The sequence below is a fragment of the Chelonia mydas genome, chromosome 19 (assembly GCF_015237465.2).
Source record: "Chelonia mydas isolate rCheMyd1 chromosome 19, rCheMyd1.pri.v2, whole genome shotgun sequence".
NCBI classification, from domain to species: Eukaryota; Metazoa; Chordata; order Testudines; family Cheloniidae; genus Chelonia; species Chelonia mydas.
Window position 1 is genome coordinate 17,639,661 of NC_051259.2, and position 20,950 is coordinate 17,660,610.

Consider the following 20,950-nt stretch of genomic DNA (forward strand, 5'->3'; position numbering starts at 1 on the left):
GCATAGTTAAGCAAAGATAAAAGAGATACATTTATTCAAGCCATGAATGTTATAGAATAACCCAAAGGACTTAACTCTCAGATGTGCATGGGTGGGAACATCAAAGCTCTGTGTCTCTGCTGAGCTCAGGTGCTGGAGGGAAGTGTATATAAGCTAGATCATTGCTTAGTGTAGTTACGATTTAGATTTCACTGAATGCAGGCCAGTAAAGGGAGTTTTTTGCACAGTTTCCCTTCTGCAAAATGCCCTGGATCTCGGTGAGCTGTTTCACTTTCTCCTGGGCCATAGTATCCAGTATTGGCTATGTTGCCTGGCTGTGCAGGCTGTCAAAATCATTGGTCAGGTTGATGTGAGGGCCCAGGACTGAACTAGCGGGGGGTGGGGTGGGTCAGGATTGAGGAGCATCAGCCGAACTGTGTGTGGAGTTCCAAGATTAGCCTGAGCTACAGCTGGTGCTTGGAGCGCCTCACTCACCTGCTCAGAATGTATTTGTGTTGTTGTGTTTTAAAAGCAAAAAGCGTCTGTGTGTGTTCGGGGGCTGTTAAATAGCCCCTTGTGTGTTATGCTGGTGGGTGTCTCAGATGGGGCAAGGCCCCAGAAAAGGAGTTGGCTCAAGGTGAAACTTGTGGCGAAAGGTGATAGATTGTGGGTGGCTGGGTGCCAGGGCCTTCATTCACTGAGCTCTCCTTGCTGCTCTCTGCATTGGCCTGGAGGGCACTGCCCATCCGCAGTTGCCAGGAGCCGTGGGGCTTGGGGCTGGGGTTCTGAGAAGGAAATGGGACATATGTGAAGTCCTGGCTCTTGTTCTCTGCAGTCGTACACTCCGCCCAGCAATGAATTCAAGATCAGCATGAAACTAGAAGCCCAGGACCCCAGAAACACCACCTCCACCTGCATCGCCACTGTGGTGGGTCTGACAGGAGCACGGCTGCGCCTGCGTCTTGATGGCAGCGACAACAAGAATGACTTCTGGCGGCTGGTGGACTCTGCTGAAATCCAGCCCATAGGGAACTGCGAGAAGAATGGAGGGATGCTGCAGCCCCCTCTGGGTGAGCCTGAAATCCTGTCATCCGGCCAATGGAAAACAGCCACAAGCTGGGGGGGGGGACACCTAATACCCTTTTTGCTTTCCCTGCTCAGTACAGGAAGGCATGGACTGTACTCACCTACCGGGTCTTGTTTCACTGTGTGTGCTTACCAAGGGGCTGTCACTAATCTGACTTTCCTCCACGCAAAAACAGACAGGTTCTCCCACAATGCACTGGGAATCAGAGGGCTCAGTTTACTGAGGTGCTAAGAACCATGGGATATGACCAGAAGTCCTAGCACCTCTCACAGGTGAGTGGAGCACCAGTGTGGACTCACTGACTCTTGTGTGGCTTTGCAGTGTGGCTGCTCACACCTGGGCTATGCCAGCCCGGAGACTTAGCCCCATGTGCAGATCACGTGAGTGAATCTACTGTGCAGACATCCCCTCAGTCTCCCCAGCTCTAGGCTGGCCTGACTTTGGCCCAACACCTGTGGTCCCTGTGAGCTGCGCGCTTGGGCAGCCGTGCAGAAGAGATTCAAATGCTGCCCAGCTGGTTAGAGAGCACGCACAGCCAGCAGCATGTGTTCAGGTGCCCCTCCCCTGACATTGTGCCATCCTGCAGCTACTCCCGGGACCCTCCTGCTGGCTGTGCAGAGCAGGGGTGGAGGGGAGGAGGATGCTGATGTTAGGGTGTCCCCCGCCCCTGTACCCCATGTCCGCAGAGCACGGCAGAGGGGACAGCCTGGCTCAGGAGGACTCAGAATGTCTGAGGTATGAATGGTGAGTGTCTGAGTGCCTTTTTTAAAGAGACAGTGCACTGTTTCTGAGATTTCCCCAGCAGCCAGCTCACACAGTCTCTCTCTCTCTCTCTCCCTCCCTCTGTATCCCATCTCTGAGGAGGGGAGACAACAGGACTCAGGACAGATCAGAAGAGCTTTCAGTGAATGTCTTAAAGAGACAACGCACACAAACACACACACTCTCACACTGTGTGTCACTCACCTCCCAACACATACTTGCATTAATTTGTTGATACTTCTTGGTACTTTCTGCAATGCACATATATGCTCTGTAATTTTATTCTTTCAAAGTATGTTATTTTAGTGTTTTGACTGGTCAATGCATTTCATAATTTTTATTTCTCTCTTGCACTTAAGTTTAATTCTTTGAGTTGTGATTTTTAAAATGCCTAACTTGACCTGGCTGGAGTAATTAATTATCCCTATGGTAACTTTTAGAAAATATATATTATATCTAGGTTTTTTGTTTCTACTGGTGGCGCACATCCACACATACCTTGGTGCACATAACAAAACTTATTCCCACCTGGATGGAAAAAATGAGGGAACATTGGTGCGAGTAGTGACCAATCTAATTTGCAAGTCGGGCTCAACGGGTATTGATCAACGGCTCCATGTCTAGTTGGCAGCCAGTATCAAGTGGAGTGCCCCAAGGGTCAGTCCTGGAGCCAGTTTTGTTCAATATCTTCATTAATGATCTGGAGGATGGCGTGGACTGCACCCTCAGCAAGTTTGCAGCTGACACTAAATTGGGAGGAGAGGTAGATACGCTGGAGGGTAGGGATAGGATACAGAGGGCCCTAGACAAATTATAGGATTGGGCCAAAAGAAATCTGATGAGGTTCAACAAGGACAAGTGCAGAGTCCCGCACTTAGGACGAAAGAATCCCATGCACTGCTACAGACTAGGGACCGAATGGCTAGGCAGCAGTTCTGCAGAAAAGGACCTAAGGGTTACAGTAGACGAGAAGCTGGATATGAGTCAACAGTGTGCCCCTGTAGCCAAGAAGGCTAACAACATTTTAGGCTGTATAAGTAGGAGCACTGCCAGCAGATCGAGGGACGTGATCGTTCCCCTCTATTCGACATTGGTGAGGCCTCATCTAGAGTACTGTGTCCAGTTTTGGGCCCCACACTACAAGAAGGATGTGGAAAAATTGGAAAGAGTCCAACGGAGAGCAACAAAATTATTAGTATCAGAGGGGTAGCCGTGTTAGTCTGGATCTGTAAAAGTGACAAAGAGTCCTGTGGCACCTTATAGACTAACAGACGTGTTGGAGCATGAGCTTTCGTGGGTGAATACCCACTTCGTCGGATGCATGCAGTGGAAATTTCCAGAGGCAGGTATAAATATGCAAGCAAGAATCGGGCTAGGGATAACGAGGTTAGTTCAATCAAGGAGGCCCTCTTCTAGCAGTTGAGGTGTGAACACCAAGGAAGGAGAAACTGCTTTTGGAGTTGGCGAGCCTGTCACAGTCTGTTTAATCCTGAGCGGATGGTGTCAAATTTGCAAATGAACTGAAGCTCAGCAGTTTCTCTTTGAAGTCTGGTCCTGAAGTTTTTTTGCTGCAGGATGGCGACCTTTACATCTGCTATTGTGTGTCCAGGGAGGTTGAAGTGTTCTCCTACAGGTTTTTGTATATTGCCATTCCTAATATCTGATTTGTGTCCATTTATCCTTTTACGTAGGGACTGTCCAGGTTGGCCGATGTACATAGCAGAGGGGCATTGTTGGCACATGATGGCGTATATTACATTGGTGGATGTGCAGGTGAATGAACCGGTGATGGTGTGGCTGATCTGGTTAGGTCCTGTAATGGTGTCACTGGTGTAGGTATGTGGGCATAGTTAGCATCGATGTTTGTTGCATGGATTGGTTCCTGAGTTAGAGTTACTATGGTGTGGTGTGTAGTTGCTGGTGAGAATATGTTTCAGGTTGGCGGGTTGTCTGTGGGCGAGGACTGGCCTGCCTCCCAAGGCCTGTGAAAGTGAGGGATCGTTGTCCAGGATGGGTTGTAGATCACTGATGATGCGTTGGAGAGGTTTTAGCTGAGGACTGTATATGATGGCCAGTGGAGTTCTGTTGGTTTCTTTCTTGGGCTTGTCTTGCAGCAGGAGGCTTCTGGGTACACGTCTGGCTCTGCTGATCCGTTTCCTTATTTTCTTGTGCGGGAATTGTAGTTTTGAGAGTGCTTGGTGAAGATCTTGTAGGTGTTGGTCTCTGTCTGAGGGGTTGGAGCAAATGCGGTTATACCTCAGCGCTTGGCTGTAGACAATGGATTATGTGGTGTGTCCGGGATGGAAACTGGAGGTATGAAGGTAGGCATAGTGGGTGGGGGGTTTTTGGTAGAGGGTGGTGTTAACGTGACCGTTGCTTATTTGCACTGTAGTGTCTAGGAAGTGTACCTCCCGTGTAGACTGGTCCAGACTGAGGTTGATGGTGGGGTGGAAGCTATTGAAATTGTGGTGGAATTCTTCCAGGGTTTCCTTCCCATGGGTCCAGATGATGAAGATGTCATCAATGTAGCGTAGGTAGAGAAGGGGCATGAGTGAACGAGAGCTGAGTAAGCGTTGTTCCAGGTAGCTATCCTGCAGCAAAAAACTTTAGGACCAGACTTCAAAGAGAAACTGCTGAGCTTCAGTTCATTTGCAAATTTGACGCCATCCGCTCAGGATTAAACAGTCTGTGACTGGCTCGCCAACTCCAAAAGCAGTTTCTCCTCCCTTGGTGTTCACACCTCAACTGCTAGAATAGGGCCTCATCCTCTCTGATTGAACTAACCTCGTTATCCCTAGCCTGATTCTTGCTTGCATATTTATACCTACCTGCTTCTGGAAATTTCCACTACGTGCATCCGACGAAGTGGGTATTCACCCATGAAAGCTTATGCTCCAATATGTCTGTTAGTCTATAAGGTGCCACAGGACTTTTTGCCGCTTTTAAAAATGATTAGGGGGCTGGAGCACATGACTTATGAGGTGAGGCTGAGGGAACTGGGATTATTTAGTCTGCAGAAGAGAAGAATCAGGGGATTTGCTAGCTGCTTTCAACTACCTGAAAGGGGGTTCCAAAGAGGATGGATCTAGACTGTTCTCAGTGATAGCAGATGACAGAACAAGGAGTAATGAATGGTCTCAAGTTGCAGTGGGGGAAATTTAGGTTGGATATTAGGAAAAACTTTTTCACTAGGAGGGCGGTGAAGCACTGGAATGGGTTACCTAGGGAGGTGGTGGAATCTCCTTCCTTAGAAGTGTTTAAGGTCAGGCTTGACAAAGCCCTGGCTGGGATGATTTAGTTGGGGATTGGTCTTGCTTTGAGCAGGGGGTTGGACTAGATGACCTCCTGAGGTCCCTTCCAACCCTGATATTCTATGATTCTACTATTAAAAAATCTGTGAAACACAATATACTCTTCTCACGCCATCAGCCCTTCTCTCTCACTTCCATCATGTTCAGAGCATGATCATGAGCCATAGGATGGAGGGTGTCTTATTGGACCCTTTCACTTGTAATGTAGAGAATAACCAAGGAGAAGTATGAGAGTCCAGCTCAATCATTGCTCCTTAACCCACAACGCTTTACATTTACTTTCCGGTCATCCAGGCATACTTGTGCCCATGCACTAAAGGCCAGCACAGAGAATTGGGTATCAAGTATAGATGCTGGCTGGAGCACCAGATGGATGGGTTTAAATTACACCACCACTCTTAATTAGGGCTCCCTGCTGGGCAGTAGACTGACCCAGTTTGAGGCCATTAAAAGGGGGAAAAAATTCACCTGCTTCAAATAACGCTCCTTGAATGAAAGTGACAGACTCAGCATTTCATCCTTCTTGTTTAAAACTTTATTTGGATACAGTTATATAAATGGCCTGTATATTGGAATTCGCCCTTTCTTATCTCAGTTAAACACCACTTCACTCCTTGGCGGTGGCCAAATGGGTCTCCAGTGAGCCAAACTGATGCTGACTCTGTCCCAATTAACCTGATGCTATCATTCAGCTGCCAGGTCCCCATGAGGTATTTCTGTAAAGGACCCATCCAGTTAGCACATCCCTGTAGAAGTGTATTAGACTGAGCAATGGCGGAGGATGAAGGAGTTGCATATGGGACTCTGTGGTGGAGACCATTTCCCCTAAAGCCCCTCTGGAGGGTCAGGTGGACATACTGTGTAGGCTGTCAGCTAGCCGTGACTTGGGAATGGGGCGCAAAAGAAGAGGGATCTTGGCAGGGAAGGGAGTGGTGTGGGATGGAAGCCGCACACCTTACCACGTGAGGGTATGCGAGTCCTAGATCACTGCCAGTGCAGGGCACTGTGACTGTGGGTTCCCCAGACCGCACTGATGTGTGTCTGCTGAGGATCTGGCCCTATGAGTCCCTAACCCAGTTCAGTACAGAAGACATTGGCATGAGAAATCTCAGTTCTTTGATCACAGCCACCTTTTCTCACTTCACTCAGCTGAGCCAAAAAACCTGTATGGAGTTACTTCCTGCACATCTCTGGTGAAGCCAGAATGAGCCAGCTTTGGAGAACCTTTGGGTGTTGAAATGGCCCCAAACTTAAGCTTTGGAGCATACAGTGTATAGGCCCAGGTCTGGCTTACTGGCTGGATGTCATGAGTCTTGTCCCTTGTCATTTCCAATGTGTCATAGCTGCTAAGACCTGCCTGCTGAGATGGGGACTGAGAGGGTGAGGTTGAGAGGCAGTCCACTTCCTCCAAATACTTCATAACAAATTGTATTCTGGCCTTTATGGATCTTCCTGCCATGAGCAAGCTGATCATTTCTGGTGCGTTGCACCTCTCCCACTGACAGGCGAGTCAGGATCTGCTACGTCTGTCAACATTTGATTGAGCCATATTTTTAAAAAATGAAGTACCAGCATTGTGCCCATAAAATCTGCTGTTGCCCACCCACAGTAGGGTGCCTGAGACAAGATGCTCACTCAATAGGGGAAGCTGTATCTTGTGCGTATGCAGTTACCTGGACATGCCCACATGCATATTTTGCATATAAAGCCCAAGGGTCTGTTTTGAAAAGTTGGTCCTGATGACAGAGGTGTTTGTGCTATTCCTCGGTCTGCCACCAGAGGGCAAAAAGAGTAATCGCGTTACAGACTTGCAGCTCATCTCATGCAGTAGGTAGTTTGAACTGGATGTGGAGCATCTATCATGCTGGGTCATGATGGGACAGTCCCTGTCACTGAACTGGTTACCCTTGTGATCTGTCATAGAGGCAGGGTTGGGGACAAGAAGTGGCAGATAGTCGTCCTCCCCTCTCCTCCCCGCCTTATCTGCTGATCTCTCTTAGCCCAAGTACAGGTAACAAACCACACTCCTGAGCTGCTGGCCCTCAGCTCCCTCCCCACAGAGCACCAAAGCCTGGCATGTGACACTAAATGCCAAGTCTCTCACTTGGTGTCTTTCACGCCTACCGAAGCGCAGTTGTTCAGCTGCTGTTCCTTGGTAGCATGAGTAGAAGCTGCTGCTTGCTGGTGAACTGGAGGCTTGGGGGGACATTCTCCCCTTTCCCAAGCTCACCCGACCAGCTGGTTTTCATGTTCTGTTTCCAGGGTTCATGACAGAACTGTGGAGATCAGCGGTTTTCAAACTGTGGATCGGGACCACAAAGTGGATCACGATCCCATTTTAATGGGGTCGCCAGGGCTAACATTAGACTTGCTGAAGCCCAAAGGCCGAGCCCCAATGCTGGGGGCCAGAGAGCAAGGACTTTGTCCTGGGGTGGGGAGGCGAGGCTCGGGCTGTGGCTTTGCCCCTCCCCCTTCCTCCCCCAGGGGTGGCAGGGCTTGGGTGGGCTCAGGCTTTGGTCTCTTGGAGTTATGTAATAATTTTTTTGTCAGACGAGGGGCCACGGTGTAATGAAGTTTGAGAACCCTGGAATAGACTTAGCTTGTTGGGACACCTCTGACACTTGGGCCCTGTCTACAATGGCAAAACTTCCCCCTGTATTCCTCACCTCTGCAGCTCCCAGGGAACTGTCAGTGGAAATCCAGCCCCAGGGTTAACTTCAAAATGCTATAAGGATTTAAAGGGCAGCCCTTTGCCAAGCATCAGAAATTGACCCTTTGGAGCTGAGGTGCCAGGCTGTCAAGCCAAGGCACTGGCACGGGACTCCTCTTGTGAGCATGCTTTCAGGGTCTGCACTTCCTGTAGCTGCCCGCTTCCCACTTTGCGTTGGCGGAATGCCCATGGTAATGGGCTGGCAGAGGGGTGCTCCCTCACACCATATCCTAGCACAATTTCTGTCACCTCCATTTTCTCTCTTGTCCTTTGTTTTTTTTATTCCTTCTTGTTTTCTTTTCTGTGCTCTCCCAAAGAGGACTGAGAGCCTGGCCTTTCTGGGATCGGTAATGTCAACCATTAAAAAGAACAAGCCTTGTAGTTCCCCTTCCTTTCCCCCTTGTGGTGCTGGCATGTGTGGGGTGGGAAGCATTGGCTGCTGGCGTTGCTGATCAGACATGATGCATTTTCTTACTTGGTAATAGTTTAGCTTCTCAGGTACAGACCCATGTAATGAGGAGCTCATCAGCACAGGTGCTCGACCCCCGGCTTTGCCCCAGGCCACACCTCACTCCGCCTCTGCCCACCCCCTTTGCCCCCTCCCCTGAGCGTGCCCCATTCTGACTCCTCCACCGCCCCATGAGCCTCGAAACAGCTGATTGCGACAGGCAGGAGTCGCGGGGAGGGAGGGGGAGGCACTGATCGGCAGGGCCCGCTGGCTGGCAGAAGGTGCTGGAGGGAGGGGCGAATGCTGATAGGGGGCCTGCCAGTGCGTGCTCAGCACCCATCATTTTTACCCCGTGGGTACTCCAGCCCCGGAGCACCCACAGAGTTGGCGCCTATGCTCATAAGTAACACATGGAAACCCTCTTTCTCCTCAACATACCCCTCTGCTCCCCAGAAGCCCCTTCTTGGTGCTTCCATGGGCATTCCTGTTACTCAGGTGCCCAGCATGGTATTGATACCAATTGCTGTCACCATCTTACCCAGCCCAGCTCCTACCTATGCCTGTATCTTAGCTGCTTGCGACTCACCTCTGTGGGTGAAAGGTCAGCAAGGAAACTGCTGGCCTCCATAGGATGTGTGTATGCACCAGGGATAACGTCATGGGCCTGACCCGGTCCTTGCTCATTAATGTCTTCTCTGCATCCAGTTGACTGCCATGTGCAAACACAAATTCCATGCAGAGTGCTTTGCCAGCAGGGCCAGACAGGAGAGGGAGACTCTGTAGTAAGCCAGGGAGATGTCACAAAAGATGAACCAGTGGTCAGCATGGGTGCAAAGGCAGAGCTGCCAGAAGGTCAGGGCCTTTTATTACAATGAACAAAGTCGCAGCCATGTTTGATTGTTTCCAAGTGGGGAGCAGTGGCTGACATAATCCAGTTTGCGTAAAGGGCCGTTCCTAGCTCTCCTGTGTTCAGAAGAATATGGTGGTGGATCTTAAGGTGCATGAAGGCTGTGACTGGATGAATAGTGCAAGGTGTTCATCAGAGCAACCTGAGTTCTGCTTCACCCAATGGGCCCTGCCGATTTTTAATAGTCTCCATCTCTGCATCTGTTCCGCAGGTTTTCGGCTGAATGCTTCCTCTTGGCCCATGTTCCTCCTGAAAACTCTGAATGGAGCAGAGATGGCTCCTCTCCGAATTTTTCACAAGGTATCGTATTGCATGCAAAGGGCTCCCCTTGCCACAGGGCACCCAGGCCAGCTCTATGCTGTGCTCTCTGGTGTGTAGTGCAGTTAGACGCCTGCGGTTGGCCCGTGCCAGCTGACTTGGGCTCGCAGGGCTCGGGCTAAGGGGCTGTTTAATTGTGGTGTAGACATTCTGGCTCAGGCTGGAGGCTGAGTTCTGGGACCCTGTGAGGTGGTGCTCCAGTTTGGCCAATGAAGAAGAGTCCCAGTGAGACCTGGTGAATCAGAGCTGCCTGAGTGGGAGTTGGGCAGGTGAGAGCTACCAGGGGACTGTGGAAGGTCTTAGAAGGAAGCAGAAAGTTGTCCCTGGGAGAAGGCTGAAGACAAGGAGAGCAGCAAGAGAGTTTTGCTACCTGGTGTCCCCAAACCAGAGAGCTGAAGGCAGGGGGAGGTGCCTACAACTTGAAGCTGGAGAGGACTAAAGGCGGGGGAGCTGTGGACGGCTTACCCACTGACGTCTCCATGAGAGAGCTGGGCCCAGAGGAGCCTTGAGAGGGGCGGGCAGTGAGGGATGCTCCCAGCAGAGAGGCTGGGGGAGGTTCGCCCTGGGAAGAACAGGGTTACAGTCCAGAGGGAAGGCCTGGGGTCACTGTACTGGCAGAGGGAAAGAAGAGGGCTGAGCAGGAGCTTAGATGTGACTGAAGATACCAGAGTGCAGTGTGGAAACAGAGAGGCAGGCAGGGTGCCCACTGGGAAGAGCAGGGTTTTAAGGGCTATATACACTGGTTGTGGGAATTGTACTATGGTTGGGATTTTGTTGGGGATTCAGAGAACTGTGTTTGGGAATAAAGCAGCCCCAAGGAAGGGTGGTGATTAAGCAAGAGAGCCTGAAGTGGATTTACTGGGAACTCTGAAAGCGGGGCTGCCTGTGACACTTTCTCGCGTCAGTGTGCCGCTAAGACGCTCTCACAGGGTAGCTGCGTTCTGTCACCCGGTTTGTCTGGTCCTGAGTGCCGCAGGCACAGGGTGCCACAACTAGAGGCCTTGCCTATGCTCCTAGAGATGCATGTTTTAAACCAGGGGCCAAATCCAGCCCTGGTATAAGCTGGAGCCACCTCCTTTACCCTCTGACATGGGGCTGATGGGGGGAGGGATAGCTCAGTGGTTTGAGCATTGGCTTGCTAAACCCAGGGTTGTGAGTTCAGTCCTTGAGGGGGCCACTTAGGGATCTGGGGCAAAAATTGGGGATTGGTCCTGCTTTGAGCAGGGGGTTGGACTAGGTGACCTCCTGAGGTCCCTTCCAACCCTGATACTCTATGATTCTGTGAATTGGTTCTGGCTCCATCTAGCTCTGCTCTTGTGATGACATAGGCAGGGGATTAATCCAAGCCCAGGAGACACCAACACACACTACTCTTTTGTAACCGCCCTTCTGAACCCTCCCCTGTAGGAGCCACCGTCTCCATCCCAAAATTTCTTCAAGACTGGCATGAAGCTGGAGGCAGTGGACAGGAAGAATCCACACTTCATCTGCCCAGCCACCATTGGGGAGGTGAGAGGCTCCGAGGTCCTCGTGACGTTCGATGGCTGGAGAGGTGCCTTTGATTACTGGTGCCGCTATGACTCCAGGGACATCTTTCCTGTTGGCTGGTGCTCACTGACAGGAGACAACCTGCAGCCCCCTGGGACAAAAGGTAAGGACCACATCCCATCTCAGCTTCCTTGTCTGCTTAGCGCCTGCAAAGCACAACAAAGCAGACAGGGACTGGCAACCATGAGTCCTGCATTCTGTTCCTTGCTCTGCTACAGACCTGCTATGTGTCCTTGGGTAAATCCCTGCCCTCCCCGTGCCTCAGTTTCCCCACAATATGGGAGATATTTGTTCTGCTTCTGGGGCTGATTTGAAATCCTTGATGGAAGGTGCAGAGGAGTTTTGCGTTTTTCCCTGAGAAGGAGATTATTAGCAATCACTATTAACAGTAACAATATAGTGGAGGCTAGAGAGATTTGGAAAGCAGGTTTGTAAATCCCAGCTATTCCTGAGGAGGGAAGGACCAGATGGCGATGCTGAGTGAGATTACTCAGATCTTCACCCCTCCCGAGATCCCTCAGAACCTGTCCTGCCTCTTCAGAAAATACAGGGTCCCTGGTGCCTTCCATCCAAACTGGCAGCCCTGGGACTGCTGGGAATATAGCAGGGGGATTAGGGTCACATGGGAGCCAGGCCCATCCTAACTGAAAGGACTCTGCTCCCTACGGGAAAGGTGAGGAGGCGAGGGAGAGGCCCATCCCGGGGCAGTAGCACAGTGCCTGCTGTTCATGGTTTTGGGAGAGCTGGTTTGCCTTCCCTTAGGTTGTGCTGTCCACTGGGGACCTGGAAAAGGCAGGTCGTGCTGAGACAAGAAGCTGTCTGCTCCTCCCAGCCCCCAGCAGCCTTGTCTGCCGTGAGTTCGGAGGCTGTGACCCTGCGGCCGTGAGGGTGCCCCAGTGTCTGGAAGCTACATGGGGGCTGTTGAGGTGCTCTAACACCTGTGTGCCTCCCTGTAGCTGGAGTGGCCCTAAAGGGCTGCCACTCTCCCCAGCCAGGGCCGTTTGGCAGGTTCAGCGATAACCCTTCAGTGCAAGGCAGCAGCTAGATCAGTAGGTTGTTCCTTCAGCTTCACCCTCCCCATCGTCTGTGACCTTTGAAGCCAAGGATCTTGCTTTGATGGACACCTTCCCTGTTCTTAGTGTGGCACAGCTAGGCGGTCCTCCCAGAGACTGGTGAGCTGAGATCGCCTCCACTTTGCCTAGGAATAAACTCAGACGTGAGCTCCCCTTGGATTAGGAAGATGCATCCGTCTGATGGAAGCTGAAAGGCACTCTTTGTTTATCTTGGATCTCGGCTTCCAGTATAGTTAACTGTTGTGCTCCCAGCCTCCCCCTCTCTCCCTGCTGTTTGTGTTTCGCCTGCTGCCTCTCCCTACACTGTCATCTTACACTCTTCACAACCAGTGCTCAAGCTGCCCACAGGAGGTGCTCTTGAGCCAATGTGATTTACCCAGACCCTTTGAGATCTGAGCTCCAGCCAGGTTCACAGCACTTCTCTGGTACATGCAAATGGCTGAAATCCTTGGCTGGAGGCTTCTCTTCCTTGAAGTTAACCAAGGGGGCTTTGAGGATGATTTCATTGCAGTGGGAATTGATTCTGTGGGAGCTTCTCATCTGCTCAGCCTGGGTATCTGACTGCTCCTTCAGACCTGTCTGTGCTGAGGGCTGGGAGGGAAGTGGAGAGACATCCAGAAATGATACATGTCCAGGGGAACAGTACTGTATCATTGGGAAGTATTTGCCTACCTCAGTTGGCAGGTAGCTGTGACAAGTTTTCCCTCTTACATTGACCTCAGCCCAGGTGCTAGGCATGGGAGATCATAATGAAGAGCTCCCATAGAATCAGAGGAGGGGTGCTTCTGGATGTGATATGAGGACAGTGGTCACTCCTGTCTTGCCCGTACAGCAGGAAGAGCCTCATTCCTGGCAATTGAAAGGAAATTTCCTTGGCTGGTAGCATTTCCCCAGGGAAGTTCAGCTCAGATTCTTCTTGTCACAAGATTTTCCTTCCCCTCCTCCTCCCTCTCCTGGTGAGTACTGCCCCAACTCTGTGGTTTTATCCTGAGGAAGAGAAGTGCTGAGGATCCTTTCTTTCCTTCTGTCATTAAATCCCTCACCCCATCTGTTCATTCCTAACAGCTGCCTTCCCTTTGGACAAGGAGGGATGAACACAGCTCCCTCCAGAGCCTGTGAATTGCTGCTCCTAAGGAAGCTGTGGGGGGAAGGTTCACCTCAGACAAACTCCAGGCAAACAGTATGCCTTTTAATATGGCTACATGTTAAGAGTTACAGGTCTACATCTAGGAACAAAGAATGCAGGCCCAACTTACAGGAGGGTTGGCTCTATCCTGGGAGGCAGTGATTTGGGGGTCGTGGTGGATAATCAGCTGAACATGAGTTCCCAACGTGATGCTGTGGCCAAAAGAGTTAAGGCAATCCTGGGATGCATAAGCAGGAATCTCGAGTAGGAGTACAGAGGTTATTTTACCTCTATATTTGGGGCTCGTGCAACCGCTGCTGGAATGCTGTGTCCAGTTCTGGTGCCCACAAATCAGGAAGGATGTTGATGAATTGGAGCAGGTTCAGAGAAGAGTAATGAGAATGATTTAAGGATTAGAAAACGTGCCTGACAGTGATAAACTGAAGGAGCTCAGTCTATTTAGCTTAACGAAGAGAAGATTAAGGAGTGAGTTGATCAGTCTCTAAATATCATAGAACCACAGGGTTAGAAGGACCCACATGGGTCATCTAGTCTGACCCCCTGCCAACGTGCAAGATTTGTTATGTCTAAACCATCCAAGACAGATGGCTCCAGCCTCCTTTTGAAAACCTCAAATGAAGGAGCTTCCACAACCTCCCTAAGCAGCCTGTTCCGTTGTCCTACTCTTCTTACAGTTAGGAAATTTATCCTGAGATTTAATCTAAATCTGCCATTCTGTGGTTTGAACCCATTGCCGCTTGTCCTGCCCTCTGTGGCAAGAGAGAACAACTTTTCTCCATCTTTTTTATGGCAACTTTTCAAGTATTTGAAGACTGCTATCATGTCTCCCCTCAATCTCCTCTTTTCCAAACTAAACATACCCAGTTCCTTCAGCCTTTGCTCAGATGACTTGCATTCCACCCCTTTGATCATCTTTGTCACTCGCTTCTGGATCCTTTCCAGTTTCTCTCCATCTTTTCTATATATTGGTGACCAAAACTGGACACAGTACTCCAGCTGAGGTCTAATCAGCTCCAAGTAGAGTGGTACTCCTGCCTCCCGTGACTTGCATGCTGTGCCTGTGTTCATGCAGCCCAAAATTACATTTGCTTTTTTTGTAGTAGCATCATTTTGTTGACTCATATTTGAAGTTGTGATCCACCACAACTCCCAGATTCTTCTCAGCAGTGCTGCTGCCAAGTTTTCCCCCATTCTGTACTTGTGCATTCTGACTTTTCTTCCCCAAGTGTAGTACCTTTCGTTTGTCTTTGTTGAATTTCATTCTGTTGACAATTGCCTCGTTCTCCAGTTTATCAAGATCCCTCTGAATTGTAGCTCTGTCCTCCAAAGTTTTTGCAACCCTCCCAGCTTTGTGTCCTCCGCAAATTTGGTCAGTGTGCTCTCTATTCCTACATCCAGGTCATTAACAAAGATGTTAAATAACACCAGATCCAGAACAGATCCCTGTGGAACCCCACTTGAGACCTCCTTCCAATCCCACATCATTCCATTAATAGTTACTCTTTGTTTGCAGTTGTTTAACCAATTATGTAGCCACTTAATGGTAGTTCTGACGAGCTCACATATCATCAGCTTACTTATCAGATGGGGAATAAATGTTTAATAGCAGAGAAGGGTGTAACATGATCCAGTGGTTAGAAACTGAAGCTAGATAAATTGAGACTCGAAAAAAGGTGTAAATTTTTGACAGTGAGGGTAAACAACTGTTGGAACAACTTACCAGGGGTGGTGGTAGTTTCTCCATCACTGACGATTTTTGAATCAAGACTGGGATGTTTTTCTAAAAGCTCTGCTCTAGGGATTATAGTGGGGCACGTCTTTGGTCTGTGCTATCCAGGTCAGACTAGATGATCACAATGGTCCCTTCTGGCCTTGGACTCTAAGAATGCATGGAAGTCACACAGAGCTCGTGGGTTTTTTTTTAATGCTAGTAACTGAATTCAAGTGTAATCTGTCTGTTCCAATGGCTGCCGGTGGAGGTGGAGGAGAGGCTTTTCCTCATCATATGGCTCATGTGATTGACCACAGCATGCCCCAACTGCCCCGTCTTCAGCAATGTTTGTTTAGGTGGAGTTTCTGTAGTTGCCGGGGACTGGCCAATCATACTGAACCGGAACTTTCAGTGGTGGTGACTTGTATATTAAGGTTGCTTAACCCTTTAAAAATGTTTGACTGTTTTAAGAGCAGTAGTACCTCAGTGTTCAGTGAATGGGGCAGCGGTGCTGGGAAAATAATCGTGTAAACATAATACTGATCAGAAGAGGCTGCTAGGTATTCCCATTCCTGCAGGAAGGTCAGAACTCAAGACTGATCAGGTCTTTCCCTTTTTCCCTTTGTTGTTACGGAGCTTTATAGAATAGAGGGAAACACATTGTATGTACGTCACTAAAGACCCAAATTTCCTGAAAGATCTTGTACTTTCCTTTCCTACACAGAGACGGAATCTGGAGGTGAACTGGTAGGCAGGGAAGAAGAGTTCCTCACCGCAGGGCCTGGATGTTTCACTAATTCTAGTCATAGTTAATGTCATAGCGCACAAGTGAGATGATACCATACTTCCTAAGCTGCATCTAGGCCATCAAGGTTGAGCGAAGCACTGAGACATACGGAGGAATGGGAAGGGTCATGGTGCCAGCCTGTCAGCTAAAATATAATCGGGGTCTTCGGGAAGAATCTGGAAGTGAAGTGAGGAAGGTGTATAGGTCACGTGTCACTTTTGTAAAAAAATATCTTCAGCGTTTTAAGATTTTGTTGTATTCCTCAGGGCATGTGCAGTTAGTGTTTCATTTGGTTACTCTAGGATTAATTACGAGGTTAAGTTGGCTATAAGGTAATTCGCCCTAATGGGCATGGAAAAGTCTCTAAGAGAAGACGTGCAGGGACCAACAAAGGAGATGTCCAAAGAAGAGTTTTGATTCCACAGCAGTTCTCAGATGCTTGGTGGAAACTCAGTGGCTTGCACAGTCTTTCCTGGTGGTCAGCAGAATGACATTGGTGGGAGAGGATCCCTAGAAGCTCTTTTTCTTTTTCTTTCCCCCCTCTAGTGGAGCATGGAATGGAGAACTGCTGAACTAACATGCTCCCAGGGGATAGCACAAGAAAGGAAGGGCTGAATATGGGCAGGGCCTTGAATTTGATACTTGTGAGGTATCTGTTAGCTCCAACCTCCCACTATACATGAAACTGAGCAACTTGGCAATGATGTGCCTGGCTCTGGAGAAACCAGCATCCCCCATGCAATTGCCGACTGCTTCATCCAGGAGAGGAATGCCAATTACAGTTAAGGAAGAAACTGTTTCTGATCTGGGGGTGGGATGAAGGGCCACAGACCGGAAGTGAGGAACTGAGTAGAAAAGAGCCCTTGGCCTGATTTATGGAGCACTCAGGTCTGGGCCTGTGGAGTGCCCTGTGTGGTGATGGCTGTTCCCAGCAGAAGCCCCACTGGAGCTTTTTCTGAAGTAAATTCTTGTTTGCAGTTGTCTTTTTAAGGGCCCTCTCCTCTGGGGCTTATGCTCAAGTGCCGGGAGCCCTAAACATGCTTCACACATTGTTTAGTCATGTCTTGGACCGTTTGGAGAAGACAGGGGCTGTATAGCTGCTCACCAGAACCCAGCAGGGATCCAGGATGGAGAGCTCATGGCACCCCTCCATAGAGCTTCTCAGGAGCTGCCATGACAGTGTGATCCAGGAGCCCTGCATGCCTCCTGTGGCTGTGAGTAAGAGGGTCTTTCTCCCGCTGTGGCCAGGTGCTGGGCGTCTCCTTCCCTTCCCTTCTGGAAGGCATCTCACATTCTAGCACCTCCTCATGAAACCTTGTCACTACAGCATCACCCCTCCTTGGGACAGCCCCCTCAGTCTTTTCCACTGTAAAAGCAGCATTTAGCTTCAAGCCTCGACCACCCCCATCCCCACCCCTCCGGAGGCAGATAAGTATCATTATCCCCAATTCACAAGGGAGGAAGCTGTGAGACACGGCTTGCTGCAGCTTGCCCAAGGTCACAGGAGTCAGTATCAGATCATGGATTAGAACTCAGGACACCCTGGCTCCCAGTCCTATGCTCAGATCATTGGGTCACATCTCTCGCTCTCTGATGTCCAGTGCTTTAGAGAGATGTGGACAAGACCTCTGAGAATGCTGCATTTTATAGTGTGGTGTTGCTTTGTACCTAAACCTTCTAGACTGGGTCAGCAGTAGTGGAGCTGGAATTGCAACCAGGGTGGCTAATGAGGTGGCAATGAAAGCGTTAATTTTGTTGGGGCAGGCTCTGAGCTGGAGGCAGTTCTGTGCCTTATCGAGTGAGCTGGAAATTTGAGGAGTGGAGTTTCTGCCTTGGCACAAGCCCAGCTGGCAGAGAAGCTCTAAGCCCAGCCAGGCTGGAGAGAGCTAATAAAGAACACATCCTCTTGGTTACTGTGCCAAGGCCAAGGCAAGTTACAGTGGGTGCAGCAGAGATCCTGGTACTCCAATCAGATAAACAGCAGGCGCTTGCCCTGACTCCCTTTGTTCCTGTCTGCTGTTAGCTGTCAGTGCGCTGCTCCCTCTCTGTCAGACTGGCTGAATTTGAGACGGTCTCGCTCTGCTTACAAAACAAGCAAAAGTTAATAGTTTTAAATAGTTACCATGGGGATATTTTAAGTGGTGCTTGCATGCACTCCCAGACTTGCCATCTGTTGCATGCTTTATACAGTTTTCCTGTCATTCCAGTTGGTGTGCGCTGCACAGCCCTGGTTGGCATTGGTCTGGCCAGCCATTATGTGTTTAGTTGGGAGGCAAAAGCTTCAAGAGGGAAGAGAAAGCCAGGAAACGCTGAACCCCTCGTAGAAAGTTCACAAGGCTCCCTACCCCCTTCACGTTTCGCTGCTGCTGTCGTGCAGTTTATTTGTTAACTGCTTGGTGGCTTCACGCAGACAGAGATGGTGATCAGATTCTCGTGACTAGAATTTCCTCCCAGAGGCGAAGGTAACAGATACTTTGTGATTTTTCTTTATGTTCTTCTCTAGTGTTGCTAAGTTTCTTTTCCTCCTTTTGAGGTTAGGGTGAGTAGGAGGTGGGAGGGGCTGGGTGTCTGAGCAGAGGCAGGTGAAGATTTGCTATTTAAATAAGGTCGTGTGCTTTAGTGCTTGGTAGAGAGAGAAGAAAAAATAACTTGTGACTGTAGGGTTTGCAACTGAAAATGAATGTGATTCAGGGCTCAGGAAGCGAGGTAGCTGGCAGCACTCCAGCCCTGGGGAGCTGACTAGAGAAGGACGACAGGGCTGTCATGCCTTTCTGTACTGAGCTGTTTAGTTACTGCGTGATTTATGGCTCTGAACTCGACAAGGTTAGGACCGCACAGATAGAACCTGTGTGCCAACAGCAAGAGCAGCAGGAATGTTCTGCTGAGAAGTCTCTCCATCGATCTGCAGTGTTTGTAACGTACGTATTCTGAATGCTGCTGACTTTGGGTTTATTGTTGGAAACTAACCAGCCAGACTGTGAAACCATCTGGAGCACGGGATCCCGGTACTTAGTACTAATCCCTTCTCTGCTCTGAAATGCCAAGGGAGTGACAGTTTTATATCCTCAGCTCCCTTTGAGCTGCTCCTTGAGGAAAGGGGTTTGGTCGATGCAGAGTTCTGGATGAGGAGCTAAGAGGCACAAAGAAAGCAACGATCCAGAGGTGAAACAGGCACAGCCATAGAGACCTAGACTCCAGAGGCAGCGAGGGACCAGGGAGATGGGATTGTGGTCTAATAGCCAACTACAGAAGAACTATGGGAAGTTCTGAGGTGAGGTGCTCACCTAGTGGCTTGGTGACCCACTGGATAGGCATGGAGATAAAGCCCTGCCGAAGCACACTACAGACCAGAGCCCTTTGATCCTAATGAGCTTGGCCTCTGCTGCAAGGTGAACTCATTTGCTAGGCGTGTACCTTGATCCTTCTCATAACTGCATGCCCTGGGCTTGTGTGTTACTACTGTTGGCAGTTTGAATTGCCGTGGAGCCCAGACAAGCTCTCCCTGACAGGCTGCATCAAAGGGGCCCAGTGGAGGAGGGCATGACAGTAGGTCCTCTGTAGCGTCGTGGCAGCGAGTCTGGAATGTGGAACCTGGTCATGTGGTGGCATAGGAGGCTGCTGGGATGCTCCAAGTGGGCGGACTAACAAAAGCCTCAAAAAAAGAGAGAGGGAACTTGTCCTGGAGAAAGCAGAGATGCAGAAGTGGGTGACACTGGAAATAGGAGCCAACCTGTCCTTAGTACCAGAAGGCTGCAGCCAACTTCAATTTTCCTCATCCGTTTAATTCTGAAATTTCCCCCCACACAAGGAATTTGGACTTCATTCAGGTGGTTTCTCTCCCTTCGTGCCCCAGGGGGATTTTCAAAGTCTCTGTGTTGTAAAAGTCTAAACACAGTATTAGTTTGAGAACATTTTTTTGTGAGCGGGGGATGTGGGAGAAGGGCTTTATCAATGGGAACCTCCTACTCCTGGGTGAATACAGCCAAGGGTATCTTCCTGTCCCCAGAGTGATACTTGCTGGTGGAAACAGTCATTTGTGCTGGGCCTCTCATGCCACTGAGCCACACTGGGAGGCAGCCTGCTTGCTTGAGACATCAGCATGTGTCCCTGGTTAAACTCTTAGAGTTCGGTGTTCATGTTGTCAGGCTGGGCACTTGTTAGTGGTGTGTGATGCACTGACGTGTCTATAAGGAAGTGGTGCTCCAACCTTAGTTACCCTCATCATCCAGATTCCATCAGGACTGTTGTGGTGTATAAAGAACCTGTTTAATGGTTACACAGTATTAGACAAGAGTAATCACAGTACCTGTATCCCTGCGGATCTCTCTGTGGAGGTATAGTCTTCCTTGGCTGTGTGAGAGCTCTTTGCGCAACCCCTTTATATGTGTAACTCACTGCAGGACCTTCAGCCAGGCTGAGAAGCCTTCGGAGCAAACATTTCAGGCATGGAGATTGTTGCATGTCCTTTTTTTAGCCTGAAGAAGAGCTTGAAAGCTTGTCTCTCTCACCAGCAGAAGTTGGTCCAGTTACCCTCCCCCACCTTGTCTTTTTTTGAGCCAGGCAGATAACAGAGCTGACAAAGTGGCTTAAGTATGCTGCCTCCAGACCACTGTTCCCTCTAAGCTGTGCACGTGTGCGCGTGCACACAGATCCTAAACCCCGCGCACACAAAAATTTGCACAGAAGCACAATAGTTTGCACAGAAGAAATTTTTTGCACACACAGCCTGTCAAAAATTAGAGGGAACATTGCTCCAGATCCTGTCCTTTTTCAGCAGAAAGATTGAGGCCTGTAAACAGGAATATGCAATTCATAGAATAGAATCATAGAAGATTAGGGTTGGAAGAGACCTCAGGAGGTCATCTAGTCCAACCTCCTGCTCAAAGCAGGATCAACACCAACTAAACCATCCCAGCCAGGGCTTTGTCAAGCCTGACCTTAAAAACGTCAAAGGAAGGAGATTCCACCTCCTCTCTAGGTAACCCATTCCTGTGTTTCACCACCCTCCTAGTGAAATAGTGTTTCCTAATATCCAACCTAGACCTCCCCCACTGCAACTTGAGACCATTGCTCCTTGTACTGTCATCTGCCACCACTGAGAACAACTGAGCTCCATCCTCTTTGGAACCCCCCTTCAGGTAGTTGAAGGCTGCTATCAAATC

At 49.6% G+C, this 20,950-nt stretch overlaps 1 protein-coding gene across 18 annotated transcripts in view; it reads left to right on the forward strand.

The window, feature by feature from the left end:
• The window catches only part of SCMH1 (Scm polycomb group protein homolog 1), a 115,050-nt gene that overhangs the window by 32,447 nt on the left and 61,653 nt on the right, over positions 1-20,950 (forward strand). For all 18 annotated transcript variants that reach the window (XM_043532410.1, XM_043532416.1, XM_043532420.1 and 15 more), the window contains 3 exons: positions 815-1,049; positions 9,416-9,504; positions 10,930-11,173. In XM_043532410.1, coding sequence (XP_043388345.1) covers positions 815-1,049; positions 9,416-9,504; positions 10,930-11,173 — 568 coding nt within the window. The remainder of the gene's footprint in view (positions 1-814; positions 1,050-9,415; positions 9,505-10,929; positions 11,174-20,950) is intronic.